Source organism: Oncorhynchus gorbuscha, linkage group LG10, assembly GCF_021184085.1.
Source record: "Oncorhynchus gorbuscha isolate QuinsamMale2020 ecotype Even-year linkage group LG10, OgorEven_v1.0, whole genome shotgun sequence".
NCBI classification, from domain to species: Eukaryota; Metazoa; Chordata; class Actinopteri; order Salmoniformes; family Salmonidae; genus Oncorhynchus; species Oncorhynchus gorbuscha.
The window spans coordinates 61,211,474-61,232,797 of NC_060182.1; the positions used below are offsets into that span (position 1 = coordinate 61,211,474).

Consider the following 21,324-nt stretch of genomic DNA (forward strand, 5'->3'; position numbering starts at 1 on the left):
ATGCAACAGAACGAGATTTGGGTCTTTGAGGCATGCTTTGATGTGGGTGTCTCAAGTGTGGTCACATGTGGGAAGCATGCACTCTGAAAAAACAGTACACATTAAACTTGAAACTAACCTGGTAAAAAAAAATGAAGTAGCTTAGAATTGATTTCGCCAATTTGCTTCAGCGTGCCGGTGTACAACCATGTTTTGACTTTGGATAGCCTATCTGTGGGGCGAGTTGTTGACGTCAATATATTACACAATGTAAATGGAACTATTTTTCATGTTGCACACTTTTCGTTTTCTTAAATACTTTCAATTTTTATATGAATTACTACAATTTATAGTTGATTTGGGTTATTTAATTGAAATTTGGATCTATGGAAATGTTTAAATAGTGTCCCTTGTACACTAATGTACTGCTGGTCCCTAACTAGCGCCATAGGGTCAGTGTGCTGAACATTACAATCGTGTTGCATGCAGCTGCGTGCTGAATTGATGATTACTTTGGTGCTGTGGATATGTGGGCAGGATTTAAATCAACCATCCCAAATCATTTATGAACCCTTCATTCCGAGGCTTTTTCTCCTAATCTCGCAAATCTCAGTTTGGGATTTACTTTGACCAACATTTATCGTATTTACACTTTAGTACATTTTGACTAGAATAAATATTTCCGACTCATCGATACCACATAGGCAGTTTTCAACTAGAGAATACTTTCTTTTTTTCAGTTGCTCTTTAAAACGAGTTCATGTCTATCCAATGTTCTGCTATTGCCAGTAAGCAGCAAGTACTAAAACTGTATCCTGGATGGCTAGAAACCTTGATTGTGTACATCTAGTAGTCGAACACGTATTTGAATTGACACACCAACCAGGTTTCCATCCAACCTTTTTATGAGAGTGAAGTACATGTTGGATAAAAAATGTCATGACAGTCCTTGATGTAAATGTGGACAAAACCAAATACGCTAGACCAAGGTGGGATCTTCTTGTGTCATTAAAATGTATTATGCGAGAAATGTCGGAAGTGTTTTATGCGCAAATATTGATTATAATAACCATACCAAATTAAACGGAGTCACGCGCGCGATGACGTGTGGTCCAACTACAACTCGTTGGGAAAGCATGCTGTGTATTAGAATACTGTAGCGACCCGCACAGACAGCTGTGTGTTATGTGTTAGGCTAGGATGTGGTTGTGTTGTACGGACCAGTGCCCGGTGTTCGCGGGGTCCGACATGTCAATCAACCTGCTATCTGCCAATCACGGGAATGCCTGGAATGTTCTGATGCCTGGCATCCTGGTGGTTGGCGGAGTGGCGTGGAGGGGGGTTGGGCAGGGGGTTGGAGCATTGGAAGTTAAGACCAGGTTCAGCCTTTGTTCTCTCTCTTACGTCTGGGCTTCACAAGAGAAGGTCACGATTGGCTTGTGGGTTATCTGTCATCTATTTGGCGTGTGCTACGGCCCAAACAGTAGCCTGTGTAAAGTTGGTTTAATAAACCGTCAATTCGCAAACAAGCCTCTGTCTGGACAATTGTTCATTTATGATCTAGTCAGGTCATTACATTGGTGTCAGAAGTAAAAACGTTGATACAAGTTAGCCAGCTAGCTAGCTGACTTATGTGGTTAGCTACCGTAGGTGAGAACGGGGATTGAAAATGCTTCGAGGGAATCCGAAAGTGAAGGTGGAGGTAGGGGACGATTATGGCCAAGGAGGTGCGTGTGAATGGACGTCGGGGGTTCTGTCTGAGGAGACCGCCAGGGCGTCGGAGCGCAGAGGCCGCTTGAGGGAGGACGTTAGAGCGATGGCGGCTGAAGCGGGCATGAGTGCTTCGTCGACTGTATTTCGCGCGGATTCTGGTGGGCGGACCGAAGTGGTGACGTCGACGCGGCGTGACGAGGAATCTGGGGCTCAGGATGTAAACAAACATGGCGGCGCCCAGTTCCCGGCTGCGTCCGTATCTGTTAAGACCCCGAAGTATTCCGGTAAGGCGGATTGGGAAGCTTTTCATGCTCAGTTTGAACTGTTAGCTCATTTTAGGGGGTGGTCGGATGAAGAAAGGGCACTGCAGTTGGCTTTATGCCTCACGGATGAAGCTCTGGCCTGTTTGATATTGATTAGCCCCGAGGACAGGCATGATTATGGTGCTTTAGTGGGAGCACTGAGGAGGCGCTATGGACAGTGTGTACAGCCCGGGCTACTGCGCTCCGAACTGAGTAATAGACGCAGGCAGCCTGGAGAGCCTCTACGGGTGCTAGCTAATGACATTGAGAGCCTCTCTCGGCGGGCATATGCTCACATGCCCCCCTCCGTGCAGAGCGAGCTAGCACGGGACCAGTTCATACAGGCGCTCTCTCCTACGGAGCTGCGCATACAGACCCAGCTGGCTCATCCTGAGTCATTGCAGACAGCCTTGGAGATGGCTTTGGAGAGGGAGCTGGTGTGGGCTGGGGCTTCAGCTGGGGCTTTGGTGGGGGTGCAGGGAGACACACCCTCTGTGCGAGCTGGGGGGCAGAGCAGCCCGGAGCCGGAAAAGCCTGCTTGGGTGGCCGAAATGACAACTCATTCGTGCTGTGTCGCTACAGGCGGCACGAAACACACGCCCTGGTCCCAGGGTCTGCTGGGGTTGTGGCCAGCCAGGCCATCTGCGCCGAGATTGCCCCATGTCCCCCAGAGCTCAGGGAAACGGCTCGGGGTCCGCATAGACCGGGTAGTGCGGACCCCTGGCTTTCTATCCCAACCACCATCATCTTCAGGAGGAGCCCACCGGCACAGACGGGGAAGCAAGGCTCCACTTCCCCCAGAAGCAGACGAGGGCAAGCGGATGGAGCCTGTTGTTGTGGTGGGCCGGACCTGTGTTGGGGACTTTGTCATGTCCCTGTCACTGTGGAGGGGTGCCCTGCTCCGCCCTGGTGGACACTGGGTCCACAGTAACCCTGGTGAGGCCAGATATTGTGCCAGGTTGGACTCAGTGTGAGCCTACAACTGTGCAGCTCCGCACAGTCACAGGTGAGCTGGCACCCATGAAAAGGAAGGGAATAATGACTCTGACAGTAGGGGGCAGGACTGTGCGTCATCCTGTGTGGGTGGCGGCTGTGCAGGACCCTTGTATCCTGGGGTTGGACTTTCTTAGGAGCACAGGCTGCCAGTTAGACCTAAATAGGGGCACACTGAGCTTCCAGGGAGGGACGGAAGTCACCATGGCCCCCCTAATGTCACATTCACTCAACCCAACAAACCCTTTACTCCAACAGTTAAAGCAGCAGAGACTCATGGCTGCGCCCCCTCCCCCACAGCTGTGTGTGACTTTTCCCCAGTCCCCCTGTCACTTACGGCGGTGTGTTACATTCCCCCAGCTACCTCCATGACACAGCCCTCTGTGAGCCCGGGCCGCACCCGCCCAGCCCAGCTACCCCAGATGGGAGAGGAGAGGACACTGTCTGCAGTGAGGGAGATATGGGGGAGGAACTGTGTTGGTCTTGACCCCGAGCAGCAGGAACAGTTGTGGCAGTTGCTGTTTGAATTCAGAGACAGCTTTGCGTTGAGTGAGGAAGAGGTGGGTCAGACTCATCTGGTGCAGCATGAGATCGACACAGGTGATGCTCGACCCATCAAGATGCGTCCCCGCCGTATCCCGCTGGCACGCCAGGAGGCGGCAGACAAGGCTGTGTTGGAGATGCAGCGGGCAGACTTCATTGAGCCCTCAGACAGCCCCTGGGCGGCGCCAGTCGTCATGGTTCCGAAGAAGGTTGGGCAAGCTGAGGTTCTGTGCGGACTACAGGCGGCTGAATGAGGTAACCAGGAAGGACTCATACCCCATACCACGTATCGATGAGTCGCTGGACCTGGTTAGGGGGTCCTCCTGGTTCTCCTCACTAGACCTCCGCAGTGGCTACTGGCAGGTGCCCCTCTCCCCAGAGGCCAGAGCCAAAACTGCGTTCTCCACTAACAGAGGACACTGGCAGTTCAAGGTCCTGTGCTTTGGCCTGTGCAACGCTCCAGCTACTTTTGAGCGTTTGATGGACAGGGTGCTGGATGGCATCCCCCGACAGCAGTGTCTGGTATACCTCGATGACATCCTGGCCCATGGCAGCTCCTTCCAGTCAGCCCTGGGGGCGCTACGGCGTGTGCTGGAGAGGGTGGCTGCCACAGGTCTGAAGCTCCACCCCGAGAAGTGCCACTTCATGAGGAGAGAGGTGTCCTTCTTGGGCCACCGAGTGGGGAAGGAGGGGATCAGCACCATGGAGGACAAGGTAGGGGCTGTCAGAGACTGGCCCACCCCCACCGACCAGCGTCAGCTGAAGAGCTTCCTGGGCCTGGCCTCGTACTACAGGAGGTTTGTACGGGGCTTCTCAAGCGTTGCTGCTCCACTGAACCGCCTGCTGCCGAAGGACAAGGCTTTCACTTGGACAGTGGAGTGTGAGGAGGCGTTCAACACCCTCAAACGTGCACTGATCGAGGCCCCCGTACTCGCCCCCCCTGATCTCACCTTGCCCTTTATTCTGGACACAGACGCGAGCAATGTGGGCATGGGTGGGGTGCTGGCCCAGGTGGGGCCAGAGGGGGAGAGAGTGGTGGCGTACTTCAGCAAAACATTTGACAAACATGAGCGCCGCTACTGTGTCATCCGGCGGGAGCTCTTGGCTGTTGTGGCTTCCGTCAAACACTTCAAGTACTACCTGGGTGGTCTGCCCTTTACTGTAAGGACTGACCACTCTGCTCTCCAGTGGCTCATGTCTTTCAGAGAGCCAGAGGGGCAGGTGGCACGCTGGTTGGAGGAGCTTCAGCCGTATGACTTCACGGTGGTGCACAGGGCAGGGGCACGCCACTCCAACGCCGACGCCATGTCCCGTCGGCCCTGTACTGCAGACGGCTGCCGCCACTGTGAACGGAGAGAGGGACGGGAGAGAGAGCTGCGGGCAGAGGAGGGTGTCTGTGCCACAGTGTGTCGGGCGAGCGGGCCTGTCTGCTGTGAGCTGCAGACTTTCGACGTGGCTGAATGGCGGCAGCAGCAGGGACGGGACACAGACCTACAGCCAGTGCTACAGTGGGTAGAGGCGCAGGTGAGGCCACCATAGGAAGAGGTGACAGCGAAGTTTGAGAGACTGCGGCTGGCTGAGGGCGTGCTACAGCGGGCATGGAAGGAGTCAGCTACGGGAGAGGAGAGGTGGCAGGTGGTGGTCCCAAAAACATTGCGGGAGGCTGTGCTCCAGAGTACTCATGGGGGGGGTGGGGACTGGACACTTTGGGGTCACAAAAACACTGCGCCGTCTCCGTCAGGGCTTCTACTGGGGGCAGCACAAGAGGGATGTGGAGGACTTTTGTCGCCGCTGTGACAACTGCACAGCGAGAAAGGGCCCCCCAGGCTGCTCTCATGCTCAGCTCCAACAGTTCCCAGTGGGGGCTCCCATGGAGAGGGTGGGAGTGGATGTAGTTGGGCCGTTCCCCACCACAGACAATGGAAACCGCTGGGTGCTCACGGCCATGGACTATTTCACAAAATGGCCCGAGGCCTATGCTCTGCCTGACCAGGAGGCAGAGACCATCGTCGACGCCCTGACAGCGGGGATGTTCAGCAGGTTTGGAGCTGCAGAGTCCATCCACAGCGACCAAGGCAGAAACTTTGAGTCCTGTTTGTTTCGCCACCATGTGTGAGAGGCTGGGTATGCACAAGACCCGCACTACTCCTCTCCATCCTCAAAGTGATGGCCTTGTGGAGCGCTTCAACAAAACGCTTGGACAGCAGCTGGCCATCGTCTCTTCCAAACACCAGCGTGACTGGGACAAGCACCTGCCTATGGTCCTCATGGCATGCCACTCCGCTGTCCAAGACTCCACCTCCTGCACGCCTGCCCTCCTCATGCTGGGGAGAGAGATCCGCACCCCTGCGGAGATGGCGTTTGGTCGGCCCCTGGATAGCCCTCATGTTCCTCCGGGGCCGGAGTATGCCCGGAGTCTCCAGGACCGCCTGGAGACAGCCCACACCTTCGCCAGAGAGCAGCTGGTGAATGCAGGTGTGAGGCAGAAAAGGAACTATGACGTGCACACCCGGGGAAGGCACTTTGTGGCTGGGGAGCTGGTCTGGGTCTACAGCCCCCTAAGGAAAAAAGGCAGATGCCCCAAGTTGGACAGTCACTGGGTGGGACCCTGCAGTGTCCTGGAGAGGGTAGGGGAGGTTGTGTACCGGGTGCAGCTTCCTCCCAGGGGGAGAAAGGTGGCACTGCACCGGGACAGATTAGCCCCATACAGAGGGGCCTCTTCTCCCCAAACCCCAGGAACCCCCAAAATTCCCCTCTCTGGTAATGACATTCTCCAGGCACCCACCCTCAGGTGCCGCAGACAAGGCTCCAGACAGCCAACTCCCCCTGTCTCCCCCCCCTGTGTCACCGCGTGGTTCCCCAGAGCCACGGACTGTATTACCCGTTCCCGCTTCCTTGTCCCCCATATCCCTGCCTTCATCCCCTGGTTCCCAGAGGGGCACTCTGCGACCATCACGGCCACGCAGGCAAAGGAGACCTCCGGGTCGCTTCAGAGACTTTGTTTGTTCCCTCGGGGACGAGGGACTTTGTGGTGGGGGGGCTGTGTAGCGACCCGCACAGACAGCTGTGTGTTATGTGTTAGGCTAGGAGGTGGTTGTGTTGTACTGACCAGTGCCCGGTGTTCGCGGGGTCCGACATGTCAATCAACCTGCTATCTGCCAATCACGGGAATGCCTGGAATGTTCTGATGCCGGGCATCCTGGTGGTTGGCGGAGTGGCGTGGAGGGGGGTTGGGCAGGGGGTGGAGCATTGGAAGTTAAGACCAGGTTCAGCCTTTGTTCTCTCTCTCTTACGTCTGGGCTTCACAAGAGAAGGTCACGATTGGCTTGTGGGTTATCTGTCATCTATTTGGCGTGTGCTACGGCCCAAACAGTAGCCTGTGTAAAGTTGGTTTAATAAACCGTCAATTCGCAAACTCAAGCCTCTGTCTGGACAATTGTTCATTTATGATCTAGTCAGGTCATTACAATACTAATGAAATAAACGCTTAACTTAATATGATGGTAAAAGTGCAAGGTGATGAGCTTGATGCTCCTTTCCAAAAAATATCGAGGTTCCTATTCTGGTGACATGATAATCGATGCTTGGCTGTCGTTTGAAAAATATACTTGCTCTTTTGTCCATAATCTCATGTAGGGTATATACTTGTATGTTTTATTCGATACATGGGAATTTAACAGCAAAATGTATTTTTAGGTGCACTACGTCATCACGCACATCGACCACAAAGTCAATTTGATATAAACTTCTCTGATGAGCAAATGCGCATGTTGATTTTATGCAGATTGTTGAGTATTCGCCTGAAAATCTGTCACCAATTGGATGGGGACCTAGCTACTGACTCATGAACAATTAAGATCAAGGTCAGGTCGAGCTAAAGGTTTTACATGAGAGTAAAGGGGCCAATCATGAGTAGGAAATTGGTCGTAAATGCTGAGAATAGATACATTTTACTCCTACTTATATGGGTAAAAAATAAAAGCTATTCATAAAGCCTCTTTAGTCATAAGATTCCCACCTCGTTTACAGATATTTAGGAGACCTCATGAGCAGGGGCAGACCTAGTGATTTGGAAGACCCGCCCTCCTATTTTTTTAATGGGTTTTATAGTTATGACTAATTTAACTGTAACAATGTATTACCTTTTAATGTGCCATGAACACAACCCGACATTATGTTTTTGATCTGATTGTCACTTCAAAACATAGGTTACCTTCGCACGTTCATCCAAAATAATTCCAGCATCCGAACAGAGCCCCTGCCAACTTCCCTTTCAATTCGCAAGTGGCTGAAAGCATCCGAGCGGGTGAAACAGGATGCTGTCAGCCCCTCTGTCTTACTGTATGTCGCCTGAGTGTGACATGCCATACTCTTTTTGTCCAGACAGCATCAGATACATGGCCTAAACATAAATGTCCTCTGCCTTGATGACAATGGCATTATTATCAGCAGTACTTATATTTTTACTAATAGTCTTGACTTACTGTACATGTAACAGTATCTCTTGCGCTTTTGACAATGATTTCACATGAGGTCTATTTTACAATTATATGCCTAAATACTTATAACCACGCGGCTAATCAGTAAACATGTTTTTCATTTGATTATTTAATTACCTTCATCGTGTTATTTCATGTTACCCATTTGGAGCATAACATCACGTTGTTAAAATAAAAACATCTAAATTGGGAATGCCTATAAATTGGGCAATTGAAGGCATCTAGGGCACCGTGTCCCAAACTTTTGTAAAAAAATAAAATAAAAAAGATGCAATAGTAGGCAATAATTAAGAGTAGGCAAATGAATTGATCGTGCCAGGTGAAAATTATATCAAACGTTTTACCATTACAACATTTGATTTATGTACAGTCACATTCACCGTGTTTGTCTGAAGCGTGTTACCCATAGTGTTCACAGTTGGCGATGCCTCATCGCGGTTGGTTATTCCCCATCATTTGCAACAACGTCAATGAGCATCAAACTGTCATGATTACCAGCCAAGATAAACTTTTATGAATTGTTTATGCTTCTCGCTCAGATCTTGTCTGGGCAATGTCTTAACATCATCCATAAACCTACTCTGAGCTGGGAGGTTAAAAACCGGTTTGAACAGGATTCCTAGGACCTTTTCTGAGATGATTTGTGTGATAGAAGTATGCCATGGTGGTATAAGACTGATGGCTACTATGAGTCGGCAGGTCGTAATCTTCCTATATAAAGGTTTTTGTGTGTGTCTTTAGTCTCCCTTTCAAAAAAGTCTGTGTGTCTGTAGTCTCCCTTTCAAAAAAGTCTGTATGTCTGTAGTCTCCCTTTCAAAAAAGTCTGTGTGTCTGTAGTCTTCCTTTCAAAACAGTCTGTGTCTGTAGTCTCCCTTTCAAAACAGTCTGTGTCTGTAGTCTCCCTTTCAAAAAAGTATATGTCTGTAGTCTCCCTTTCAAAAAAGTATATGGCTGTAGTCTCCCTTTCAAAAATGACTGTGTGTCTGTAGCCTTTATAAAAGGTTGTGCGTAGCTTTCCTTTATAAAAGGCGCTGGGTCTGTGTATAATTCATACAGAGAGATGCAGAGTGAAAGTGATCACCTGGTTACTCAGGTTACTTAGCTACTCGCCTGTGCTGCGTCTCAATAGCCTGGAGTGGTCACCTCTCCCCGTCTCCTCTCCTTCACCTGAAAATACAGACTTGATGAAAGCAACATGGACGATGTCTTTCAGGACATCTATTTCACCTGTCTGGTTCTTAGCCAAAACATCAGTGCGGACCGGGGAGAGAAGACAATGACGAGGAAGCTGCTCTAGACTATTGAGCTGCAGCCCTGGTGCTGCTGTCAGTGGGTGCAGGGTGTCACCCAGCCTTTCCCTTACAGAAGCAGGGACGATCATGAGGGCTAAAGGAGCAGAGATGCCGGGGAAAGACTGTGTCAAAGTGGCCGTACGCGTCAGACCCTTCAACAAGGTCAGTTGTGGACAGATCTGGGATGTTTCTAGTTGTTTGTTCGGTTTAGTATTTCTCTCCTACTACTTTTTCTAGTACATGATCCATCATCAGACTGTGTCATGCTGTCATGCCAATCTGCACTGTCTTTTGTGTACTATGTGGTCCTCCACCAATACTATACCTGCTGCACTGGTCCCCCACCCCCACGTCTCTCCCCTCCCGTGCCCAGAGAGAGAGGGATGCGGGCGGCCGCTGCATTATCTCTATGGCCTCCAGCACCATCACCATCCAGGACCCTCGGAACAGCCAGAGCCCACGCTCCTTCTGCTTTGACTATGCCTACTGGTCCCACAGCGGCTTCACCAGAGACTGCTCTGGCCTGTACATACCTGAGGAGCCTGGAGGACGATATGCTGACCAGGTGAGGAGGTGGAGAGGGGGAGAAGATACTTCTCTTGCCTGTACCCAGCTGAGGAGGATGATACATTGAGGAGGGCAGGGCAGTAACTCTGTATATTCTCCCTCGGGGCAGTAACTCTGTCGGTCTCACCTTCAGGGCAGTAACTCTGTATATTCTCCCTCTGGGCAGTAACTCTGTATATTCTCCCTCGGGGCAGTAACTCTGTATATTCTCCCTCAGGGCAGTAACTCTGTATATTCTCCCTCGGGGCAGTATCTCTGTATATTCTCCCTCTGGGCAGTAACTCTGTATATTCTCCCTCAGGGCAGTAACTTCTCCCTCGGGGCAGTATCTCTGTCGGTCTCACCTTCAGGGCAGTAACTCTGTATATTCTCCCTCGGGGCAGTAACTCTGTCGGTCTCACCTTCAGGGCAGTAACTCTGTCGGTCTCACCTTCAGGGCAGTAACTCTGTATATTCTCCCTCGGGGCAGGATCTCTGTCGGTCTCACCTTCAGGTCGGTAACTCTGTATATTCTCCCTCAGGGCAGTAACTCTGTCGGTCTCACCTTCAGGGCAGTAACTCTGTATATACTTCCTCGGGGCAGTATCTCTGTTGGTCTCACCTTCAGGACAGTAACTCTGTATATTCTCCCTCGGGGCAGTATCTCTGTTGGTCTCACCTTCAGGGCAGTAACTCTGTATATTCTCCCTCGGGGCAGTAACTCTGTCGGTCTCACCTTCAGGGCAGTAACTCTGTATATTCTCCCTCGGGGCAGTAACTCTGTCGGTCTCACCTTCAGGGCAGTAACTCTGTATATTCTCCCTCGGGGCAGTAACTCTGTCGGTCTCACCTTCAGGGCAGTAACTCTGTCGGTCTCACCTTCAGGGCAGTAACTCTGTATATTCTCCCTCGGGGCAGGATCTCTGTCGGTCTCACCTTCAGGTCGGTAACTCTGTATATTCTCCCTCGGGGCAGTAACTCTGTCGGTCTCACCTTCAGGGCAGTAACTCTGTATATTCTCCCTCGGGGCAGTATCTCTGTCGGTCTCACCTTCAGGGCAGCAACTCTGTATATTCTCCCTCAGGGCAGTAACTCTGTATATTCTCCCTCGGGGCAGTATCTCTGTCGGTCTCACCTTCAGGGCAGTAACTCTGTATATTCTCACTCAGGGCAGTAACTCTGTCAGTCTCACCTTCAGAGCAGTAACTCTGTATGTTCTCACTCAGGGCAGTCAACACTGTATATTCTCCCTCAGGGTAGTAACTCTGTCTATTCTCTCTCAGGGCTGTAACTCTGGCAGTCTCACCTTCAGGGCACTAACTCTGTCGGTCTCACCTTCAGGGCAGTAACTCTATATATTCTCCTACAGGGCAGTAACTCTGTATATTCTACCTCAGGGCAGTAACTCTGTCTATTCTCCCTCAGGGCAGTAACTCTGTCTATTCTCTCTCAGGGCAGTAACTCTGTATATTCTCTCTCAGGGCAGTAACTCTGTCTATTCTCTCTCAGGGCAGTAACTCTGTCTATTCTCTCTCAGGGCAGTAACTCTGTCTATTCTCTCTCAGGGCAGTAACTCTGTCTATTCTCTCTCAGGGCAGTAACTCTGTCTATTCTCTCTCAGGGCAGTAACTCTGTATATTGTCTCTCAGGGCAGTAACTCTGTATATTCTCTCTCAGGGCACTAACTCTGTATATTCTCTCTCAGGGCACTAACTCTGTATATTCTCTCTCAGGGCACTAACTCTGTATATTCTCTCTCAGGGCACTAACTCTGTATATTGTCTCTCAGGGCAGTAACTCTGTATATTCTCTCTCAGGGCACTAACTCTGTATATTCTCTCTCAGGGCAGTAACTCTGTCTATTCTCTCTCAGGGCACTAACTCTGTATATTCTCTCTCAGGGCACTAACTCTGTATATTCTCTCTCAGGGCACTAACTCTGTATATTGTCTCTCAGGGCAGTAACTCTGTATATTCTCTCTCAGGGCACTAACTCTGTATATTCTCTCTCAGGGCACTAACTCTGTATATTCTCTCTCAGGGCACTAACTCTGTATATTCTCTCTCAGGGCACTAACTCTGTATATTCTCCCTCGGGGCAGTAACTCTGTCGGTCTCACCTTCAGGGCAGTAACTCTGTATATTCTCCCTCGGGGCAGTATCTCTGTTGGTCTCACCTTCAGGGCAGTAACTCTGTATATTCTCCCTCGGGGCAGTAACTCTGTCGGTCTCACCTTCAGGGCAGTAACTCTGTATATTCTCCCTCGGGGCAGTATCTCTGTTGGTCTCACCTTCAGGGCAGTAACTCTGTATATTCTCCCTCGGGGCAGTATCTCTGTCGGTCTCACCTTCAGGGCAGTATCTCTGTCGGTCTCACCTTCAGGGCAGTAACTCTGTATATTCTCCCTCGGGGCAGTAACTCTGTCGGTCTCCCCTTCAGGGCAGTAACTGTGTATATTCTCCTTCAGGGTAGTAACTCTGTCGGTCTCACCTTCAGGGCAGTAACTCTGTATATTCTCCCTCGGGGCAGTAACTATGTCGGTCTCACCTTCAGGGCAGTAACTCTGTATATTCTCCTTCAGGGTAGTAACTCTGTCGGTCTCACCTTCAGGGCAGTAACTGTGTATATTCTCCTTCAGGGTAGTAACTCTGTCGGTCTAACCTTCAGGGCAGTAACTCTGTATATTCTCCCTCGGGGCAGTAACTATGTCGGTCTCACCTTCAGGGCAGTAACTGTGTATATTCTCCTTCAGGGTAGTAACTCTGTCGGTCTCACCTTCAGGGCAGTAACTCTGTATATTCTCCCTCAGGGCAGTAACTATGTCGGTCTCACCTTCAGGGCAGTAACTGTGTATATTCTCCTTCAGGGTAGTAACTCTGTATGTTCTCCCTCAGGGTAGTGTTTTCCAGGACCTGGGGGAGGGGATCCTGGAGAATGCCCTTCAAGGTTATAACGCCACCCTGCTAGCCTATGGGCAGACTGGCTCAGGGAAGAGCTACTCCATGGTCGGGTACGGACCCAACAAGGGCCTGGTGCCCACCCTCTCTGACAAACTGTTTCAGGCCATCAGGGCCAACCAGGACAGCCGACAGTGCCAGGTGTGTACGTCTGAAATATGACTTCTTTTAAAAAAATATATAAAACAAATAAGAAATAAACCAAAAATAAGCTTTTTTTTTTGTTATGTTTTTCCAACTAATCATAAAAAAATGGACATGTCACAGATAGACAAACTGTACCAAAAGAAAACCACAACACAGGACAATCACACAAACAAAACAAGAAGACAAAAACTTATATCACAGCCAGAAATCATTTTTTTATTTTTTTATTCATTTTCAATGGCCTCCTCTGTTCCAAGGTCTTTTTCAGCATGTTGGAAATCTACAATGAACAGGTAAGTCTGGACTTATCTCTGTCATGCCTGTTGAAAACTCTCTCTTTATTAGACATGTACAGTTCACAGTGGATCTGTCCAGGTTTTGACCCCAAGCCCTTGCCCCCCCTCCAGGTAGTTGACCTGTTGTCACGGGGGTCTCGGTCTCCGGGGGGACTGCGTGTCCGAGAGGAGCAGCAGAGAGGCTTCTATGTGGAGGGGCTTCGCAGGGTCCCCTGTGACAGCGCCCCACAGGTGCTACCTTCCATTATTATCTCTACGTACAGCGAAACAATACAATGACTACGAGGTCAACGTGCAGACTGTCAGCTTTACTTTTGGGGTGGTTTCGTCCATATTGGGTGAACCGTTTAGAAATTACAGCACTTTTTGTACATATTCCCCCCCCATTTTAGGGGACCAAAAGTATCGGGAGAAATTAACATTTATTATGGGTTTTAAAATAGTAAAATGTTAAGTATTTGGTCTCATATTCATAGCACGCATTCATAGACTACATCAAGCTTGTGTCGCTACAAAAATGAGTGAGAAAGTTAGATGCACAAATATCATATCCCCGCAATAATGCTAACCTCCCTTGTTACTGTAATGGTGAGAGGTTAGCATGTCTTGGGGATATGATATTTGTGCGTCTAACTTTCTCACTCATCCTTATTCACAATTATTTCAGGATTATCCGTAATCATGGTAGCATCCACATGAATGTAGAACATATTCTATTCTTATTTACAATAAAAGTGACTCCAAAATGACACACTACATAATTTACCATTCATTTCTATTAGGCACAAAATGATCTGAAACTCAAACAAACAGCAAATGCATCCAACAAATGTGTGGAGTCAAAAGCTTGATGTAGTCATTGTGTGCTGTGAATATGGGACCAAATACTTCACTTTTTACTACTTTACTACACATATATGTGAATTTGTCCCAAAACTTTTGGTGCTGTAAAATGGGGGACTCACTAATTTTGGAGCTCACTGTATATGTATCAATATTAGTATTATTATTATTATTTTTAATCAAATTGATTTATTGATATATATATATTTTGTAGGTGGAGCAGCTGATGGAGCAGGGGACGAGGATGCGCACCACGGCCACCACACACATGAACGCCAACAGCAGCCGCTCACACATGCTCATCATCCTCCAGCTCAAACAGGTAAGTCACATTGCCCAGTCAACCCCTAGCCCCTAATGCCTAAACACTTCTGCTCTGAGAGGATTAGATAAGTATGGAAAAATCTTGACCTTGCCATTGGATAAGCCAGAAGGTACTTGTTTCTCGTTGGATACATCTGTCCAATCCTTTCAGATCAGTGGAGGCTGCTGAGGGGAGGACGGCTCATAATAATGTCCGGAACAGAGCAAATGGAAAAGCATCAGTCCACTCATTCCGCTCCAGCCATTACCACGAGCTCGTCCTCCCCAATTAAGGTGCCACCAACCTCCTGTGCTTCAGATGTACACAGGTGCCAAGGGGGGTTGGGGCGAGAGGGGTTGATTTGGGTGTTAGAGATATGGCCCTTGGTGTTCTTATTGTATCTCTAACCCTCTCCTGTCCCTCTGCAGATCTTCTCTGAGGAGAGCATCACCAAGCAGTCTAACATCAACCTGGTGGACCTGGCGGGCAGCGAGAGACAGCGGGTGTCAGGTTCCGAGGCCGACCGGCTCAAAGAGGGCACAGCCATCAACCTCAGCCTCACCACCCTGGGCAACGTCATCAGGTCAGGGAGAGATCTGCCCTCCACGCCAACATGTCACCAAAAACTCTTTCTATATTCATATATTCTATCCAGCACTGATTTTTGTATTCCGACTTCTCTCGTCTCCTCTCCTTCCTCCTCCTCCTCCTCTCCCTGCAGTGCCCTTGCTGATGTCGCGGTAGGGAAGAAAGTAGTCCATATCCCATATAGAGACTCTGTCCTCACCAAGCTGCTGCAGTCTGCCCTGGGGGGGAACAGCCGTACTGTCATGGTAACCCTTTGTCTACACCCTTAGAAAAAAAGATGCTATCTAGAACCTAAACAGGTTCTTCAGCTGTCCCCATAGGACAACCCGTTGGAGAAGCCTTATTGGTTCCAGGTGGAACCGTATTGGTAACAGGCAAAAACCCTTTCCACAGAGGGTTCTTAATGGAACCCGAAAAGGTTCTACCTGGAACCAAAAGGGTTTTCCTATGGGGACAGCCGAATAACCCTTTTGGAACCCTTTTTTCTAAGAGTGTAGCATGCACCTCTATTAACATCTAACGATATGATGTGCCCTGCCTGTCATAACTAAATACCAGAATGCTCAGATTGCAGCCCTGAGTCCAGCTGATATCTGCTATGAAGAGTCTATCTCAACCCTGCGATATGCAGAAAGGTACAGTAGGCCAGCATTCCTTCTTTGTTAGAAAACTCTTAGTATGAGACATATACAGTACAGTTTACAGATGCGCCCCCCCCCTTAGGGCAAAGCGTATTCAGAACCGTGCGGTGGTGAACGAGAGTCCTACGGAGCGCCTGGTGAAGGAGCTGAAGGCTGAGAACGCCAGGCTACTGCAGAGACTCAGCCGCCTAGGACAGGAGGGACGCAGGGCAGAGGACGAAACCAGTAGGAGATGGAAGGAGGGAGGGCAGAGGATGAAACCAGTAGGAGAGGGAGGGAGGGAGGGGGAGGGAGGAGGGAGGGAGGGAGGGAGGGGGAGGGAGGGAGGGCAGAGGACGAAACCAGTAGGAGATGGAAGGAGGGAGGGCAGAGGATGAAACCAGTAGGAGAGGGAGGGAGGGAGGGCAGAGGATGAAACCAGTAGGAGAGGGAGGGAGGGAGGGCAGAGGATGAAACCAGTAGGGGAGGGAGGGAGGGAGGGCAGGCAGAGGACGAAACCAGTAGGAGATGGAAGGAGGGAGGGCAGAGGATGAAACCAGTAGGAGAGGGAGGGAGGGAGGGAGGGAGGGAGGGCAGAGGATGAAACCAGTAGGGGATGGGAGGGAGGGAGGGCAGAGGATGAAACCAGTAGGGAGGGAGGGAGGGAGGGAGGGAGGGCAGAGGATGAAACCAGTAGGGGAGGGAGGGAGGGAGGGCAGAGGATGAAACCAGTAGGAGAGGGAGGGAGGGAGGGAGGGCAGAGGATGAAACCAGTAGGGGAGGGAGGGAGGGAGGGAGGGCAGAGGATGAAACCAGTAGGAGAGGGAGGGAGGGAGGGCAGAGGATGAAACCAGTAGGAGATGGAAGGAGGGAGGGCAGAGGATGAAACCAGTAGGGGAGGGAGGGAGGGAGGGCAGAGGATGAAACCAGTAGGAGAGGGAGGGAGGGAGGGCAGAGGATGAAACCAGTAGGAGATGGAAGGAGGGAGGGCAGAGGATGAAACCAGTAGGAGAGAGGGAGGGAGGGAGGGCAGAGGATGAAACCAGTAGGGGAGGGAGGGAGGGAGGGCAGGCAGAGGACGAAACCAGTAGGAGATGGAAGGAGGGAGGGCAGAGGATGAAACCAGTAGGAGAGGGAGGGAGGGAGGGAGGGAGGGAGGGAGGGAGGGCAGAGGACGAAACCAGTAGGAGATGGAAGGAGGGAGGGCAGAGGATGAAACCAGTAGGAGAGGGAGGGAGGGAGGGCAGAGGATGAAACCAGTAGGGGAGGGAGGGAGGGAGGGCAGGCAGAGGACGAAACTAGTAGGCTGGAGATGGAGATGGGGGGGGCTGTATTTATGTTGTTGTTGTTGTGTCCAGAGGAGCTGCGTCGGCTGTTGACCCATAACGAGCTGCAGATCAGAGCCATCCAGACGCTCTGGGAACAACATCTACAGGAGGCCTTGAAGGATTGGGAGCAGCAGTATGCGACTATCACACAGGTACGCATGCACACGCACACACCCCTCATATCTCCCCTTCCTCACTCCACCCTCTCTCTCTCCATGTCTCTCTCTTTCTCAGGAGCGGAGGATGATGCAGATGCATCCCTACATCCTGAACATCAACGAGGATACTCAGCTGTCAGGGGTGGTCAAGCTCTTCATCCAGGAGGGTGAGTCTCTCCTCTGCCCCAGACTACAGCTTTACGATCGAATGAACATACACGCACTCAATCAAGACTTTGGGAATTGTGTGTGTGTGTGTTTTATAGGTGAGTGGGATATAGGGCTCTCTGACTCTTCACCCAGGTCCATCTCAATCAGGGGCCTAGGGTGAGTATGTCGCACACAACAAAAAAAAACATTTTGAAAACGTGCAAATTGGCTTTGAATTCATCACACTTTTTTTCATCAAGCACAAAACCGGAATAAATGCGGACTGCGTTTGACAGGTGCTGCGTGGTCCTTCTGTAGCTCAGTTGGTAGAGCATGGCGCTTGTAACGCCAGAGTAGTGGGTTCGATCCCCGGGACCACCCATACGTAGAATGTATGCACACATGACTGTAAGTCGCTTTGGATAAAAGCGTCTGCTAAATGGCATATATTATTATTATATATTGTTTGGTTCATTTATGACATCAATAAAAGGGACAGTCTGGGAATGGTACATACATTTTATAAATAGTTACAAAAAAAAAAGAAAATAAAGGTCACCAATAAACCATTTTTACCTCCTCAGGATCCAGGACCGTCACGCTGTGTTCAGTAACGTCCAGCGTAGGGTGTACCTGACCCCACTGGCGGGGTCAAATGTCATTGTCAATGGAACACCCATCTCCCAGAAGACCGAGCTGCAGCACCTGGTTCGTCTCCATGGAATCAAACTATTTCTGCCATTTTAAAACAGGCCCCTCTGTGGAACTATAGGACATATACTCAGCGTAGTTCAGACATTAGTCGCAACATGGTCAAAACTGATGAGCACGGACATGAGCGTGAGTTTTTCATATGGGCTTAAGAGGTAAGGGTAAAGGTTAGGGGTTAAAATAACATTTACGGTGCAAATTGGAAAGTATTCAGACCCCTTAACTTTTTCCACAATTTGTTAAGTCACAGCCTTATTCTGAAATGGATTTAATTGTTTCCCCCCCTCATCAATCTACACACAATACCCCATAATAACAAAGCAAAAATGTAAATATCACATTTACAAATGTTTTTGTCTCGACACAATCCTGTCTTGGAGTTCTATGGACAATTCCTTCAACCTCAAGGCTTGGTTTTTGCTCCAACATTAACTGTCAACTCTGTCACTTTATATAGACAGATGTGTGCCTTTCCAAATCATGTCCAATCAACTGAATTTACCACAGGTGGGTTCCAATCAAGTTGCAGAGACATCTCATGGATGATCAATGGATGCACCTGAGCTCAATTTCGAGTCTCATAGCAAAGGGTCTGAATACTTATATAAATATTTTTTTTAAACATTTATTTTTAATGAATTAGCAAAAACAATTGCAAACCTGTTTTCACTCTGTCATTATGGGGTGTTGTGTGTAAAAAAAAGTATTTAATACATTTGCCCCTACCCTATGCACTATGCCTCGGAAGTGGACAATGGTTAAAGTCCTTGATTCCTACCCTCATATCAACCCGACCTCTGCCCCCTCGCCTCTAGGACCGACTCATCCTGGGTTCTAACAGCACCTACCTGTTCATTGGCTACCCATCTGAGAGGGGCGGGGATGACTGGAGTCGCTATGACTATGACTACTTCCAGTCTGAACTGGCAGCCGCTGAGGGCATCAACCTCCACTCACTGTGTGAGGAGCAGACACAGGGTAGGAGAGAGAGAGAGATGGTGGGAGAGAGAATGAATGAGAGAGACAGAGTGAGAGAAAGAGAGAGAGGAAGGGAGTGTGGGTGGGTGTGGGTGTGGGTGTGCATGCATGTGACAGAGGTAAAAAAGAGAGAGAAAGGGTAGAAGAATCTGTTTTAGAGAGCAAATGCTTGTGTAAGAGAGTGGCAGAGAGAAACAGGGAGAAGTATCTGTCTCCCAGAGAGAGAGAGAGAGCTACTGTGTGCGAGACAGAAAGAGCAAGATTACCTCGATGTTAGTGTCTCACACAGAAATTGATGATGTGTGTATCTCCTCTCGATGTGTGTCTCCCCCTGTAGGTGACTCCAGTGCAGTCCCCAGTCAGACTGACCCCAGTCTCCTGGCTGTTTTCTATGACTACATCAAACTGATGCCCATGGTGGCTGAGGCCAACCAGATGAGCCAGGAGCTACACAAGGTGACAGATAAACACAATATTATACCTTTAAAGGAATACTTCATGATTTTGTCAATGAGGCCCTTTATCTCCGTCCCCAAGGTCAGATGAGCTCATAGATACCATTTGTATGTCTCTGCGTGCAGTCTGAAGGAAGTCGCTAATTGCTTACTAGTGTTACTTAGTATTTGCTCGTGAAACTACCTCTAACTTCCTTATTACTGGAAACGCAGAGACTTCAAAATGGTATCCATGAGTTAATCTGACTCTGGGGAAGTAGATTGACCAAATCCTGAAGTATCACTTTAATCGTGATGGGTTTGACATTCTGTTTTATAATTCCCCATTATGCATGGTTTACATGTTAACGCGGCAACATTTTCGTCCTGAGATTTGCATCATTAGATCATAAGGTAGAGATTTGCATCATTAGATCACAACGTCCCCCATCATTCTCAACATCCCTAAAACCAATGTCCCTTTACTTGTGTTTGTGAGAAAAATATGTAATTTTAGATAACAATGAATTATATAGTGTTATTTCCCCAGATTTCAGTTTGTATTGACTACTGGACGTAATCTGAGTAACGCTAAACCATTACATGAATCATCTAATTATCTAATTATGTGTCCAGGGGGTGGAATTTAAACTGGAGATTAAGAACCTGGCGTTATCAGACTCTAAAGGTCATGACTTGGAGAAGGAGATCGCTGTCAGAGTGACATCACTGGAAAACAAACAGGTGGGGAGACCATGCTGTCAATCACGCCTCCTGAATATTGTCATAATAGATGACTGTAATATCTCTACCTGGAACATAACTTGACCCATTTAGCTATGAACACGATCAACTCCTAAATTACTGCAAGGTCCACTTGTGGTTTTATTCCAAAGACATATTTGATTATAATCTGTATATATAGTCGTGGCCAAAAGTTTTGAGAATGACACAAATATACATTTTCACAAAGTCTGCTGCCTCAGTTTGTATGATGGCAATTTGCATATACTCCAAAATGTTATGAAGAGTGATCAGATGAATTACAATTAATTGCAAAGTCCCTCTTTGTCATGCAAATGAACTGAATCCCCCAAAAACATTTCCATTGCATTTCAGCCCTGCCACAAAAGGACCAGCTGACATCATGTCAGTGATTCTCTCGTTAACACAGGTGTGAGTGTTGACGAGGACAAGGCTGGAGATCACTCTATGCTGATTGAGTTCAAAGACTGGAAGCTTCAAAAGGAGGGTGGTGCTTGGAATCATTGTTCTTCCTCTGTCAACCACGGTTACCTGCAAGGAAACACGTGCCATCATCATTGTTTTGCATAAAAAGGGCTTCACAGGCAAGGATATTGCTGCCAGTGGATTGCACCTAAATCAACCATTGATCGGATCATCAAGAACTTCAAGGAGAGCGGTTCAATTGTTGTGAAGAAGGCTTCAGGGTGCCCAAGAAAGTCCAGCAAGCTCCAGGACTGTCTCCTAAAGTTGATTCAGCTGCGGGATCGGGGCACCACCAGTAGAGAACTTGCTCAGCAATGGCAGCAGGCAGGTGTGAGTGCATCTGCACGCATAGTGTGGCGAAGACTTTTGGAGGATGACCTGGTGTCAAGAAGGGCAGCAAAGAAGCCACTTCTCTCTAGAAAAACATCAGGGACAGACTGATATTCTGCAAAAGGTACAGGGATTGGACTGCTGAGGACCGGGGTACTGTCATTTTCTCTGATGAATCCCCTTTCCGATTGTTTGGGGCATCCGGAAAAAAGCTTGTCCAGAGAAGACAAGGTGAGTGCTGCCATCAGTCCTGTGTCATGCCAACAGTAAAGCATCCTGATACCATTCATGTGTGGGGTTGCTTATCAGACAAGCGAGTGGGCTCACTCATAATTTTGCCTAAGAACACAGTCATGAATAGACAAAGGTATCAACACATCCT

At 49.2% G+C, this 21,324-nt stretch overlaps 1 protein-coding gene across 1 annotated transcript; it reads left to right on the forward strand.

Moving 5' to 3' along the window:
* Window positions 1–9,295: 9,295 nt before the first annotated feature.
* kif28 (kinesin family member 28) lies at window positions 9,296–20,554 on the forward strand. Its single transcript, XM_046364492.1, has 18 exons — window positions 9,296–9,483; window positions 9,695–9,886; window positions 12,763–12,966; window positions 13,230–13,265; window positions 13,380–13,499; window positions 14,326–14,433; window positions 14,844–14,998; window positions 15,137–15,248; window positions 15,571–15,638; window positions 15,727–15,869; window positions 16,982–17,103; window positions 17,186–17,276; window positions 17,376–17,436; window positions 17,844–17,967; window positions 18,786–18,930; window positions 19,286–19,404; window positions 20,019–20,126; window positions 20,502–20,554. Exons 1-18 carry the CDS (start codon window positions 9,409–9,411, stop codon window positions 20,523–20,525), a joined length of 2,007 nt encoding a protein of 668 aa, XP_046220448.1. The 5' UTR covers window positions 9,296–9,408; the 3' UTR covers window positions 20,526–20,554.
* The last annotated feature ends 770 nt before the right edge of the window (window positions 20,555–21,324 follow it).

Excerpts from the sequence above, each read along its gene's own strand:
- kif28 (XM_046364492.1), top strand. The coding sequence starts at position 9,409 with ATGAGGGCTAAAGGAGCAGAGATGCCGGGGAAAGACTGTGTCAAAGTG. Across the intron at positions 9,887-12,762 it reads GAGGACGATATGCTGACCAG|GGTAGTGTTTTCCAGGACCT; the intron begins GTGAGGAGGTGG and ends GTTCTCCCTCAG. Across the intron at positions 19,405-20,018 it reads TGAGCCAGGAGCTACACAAG|GGGGTGGAATTTAAACTGGA; the intron begins GTGACAGATAAA and ends TTATGTGTCCAG.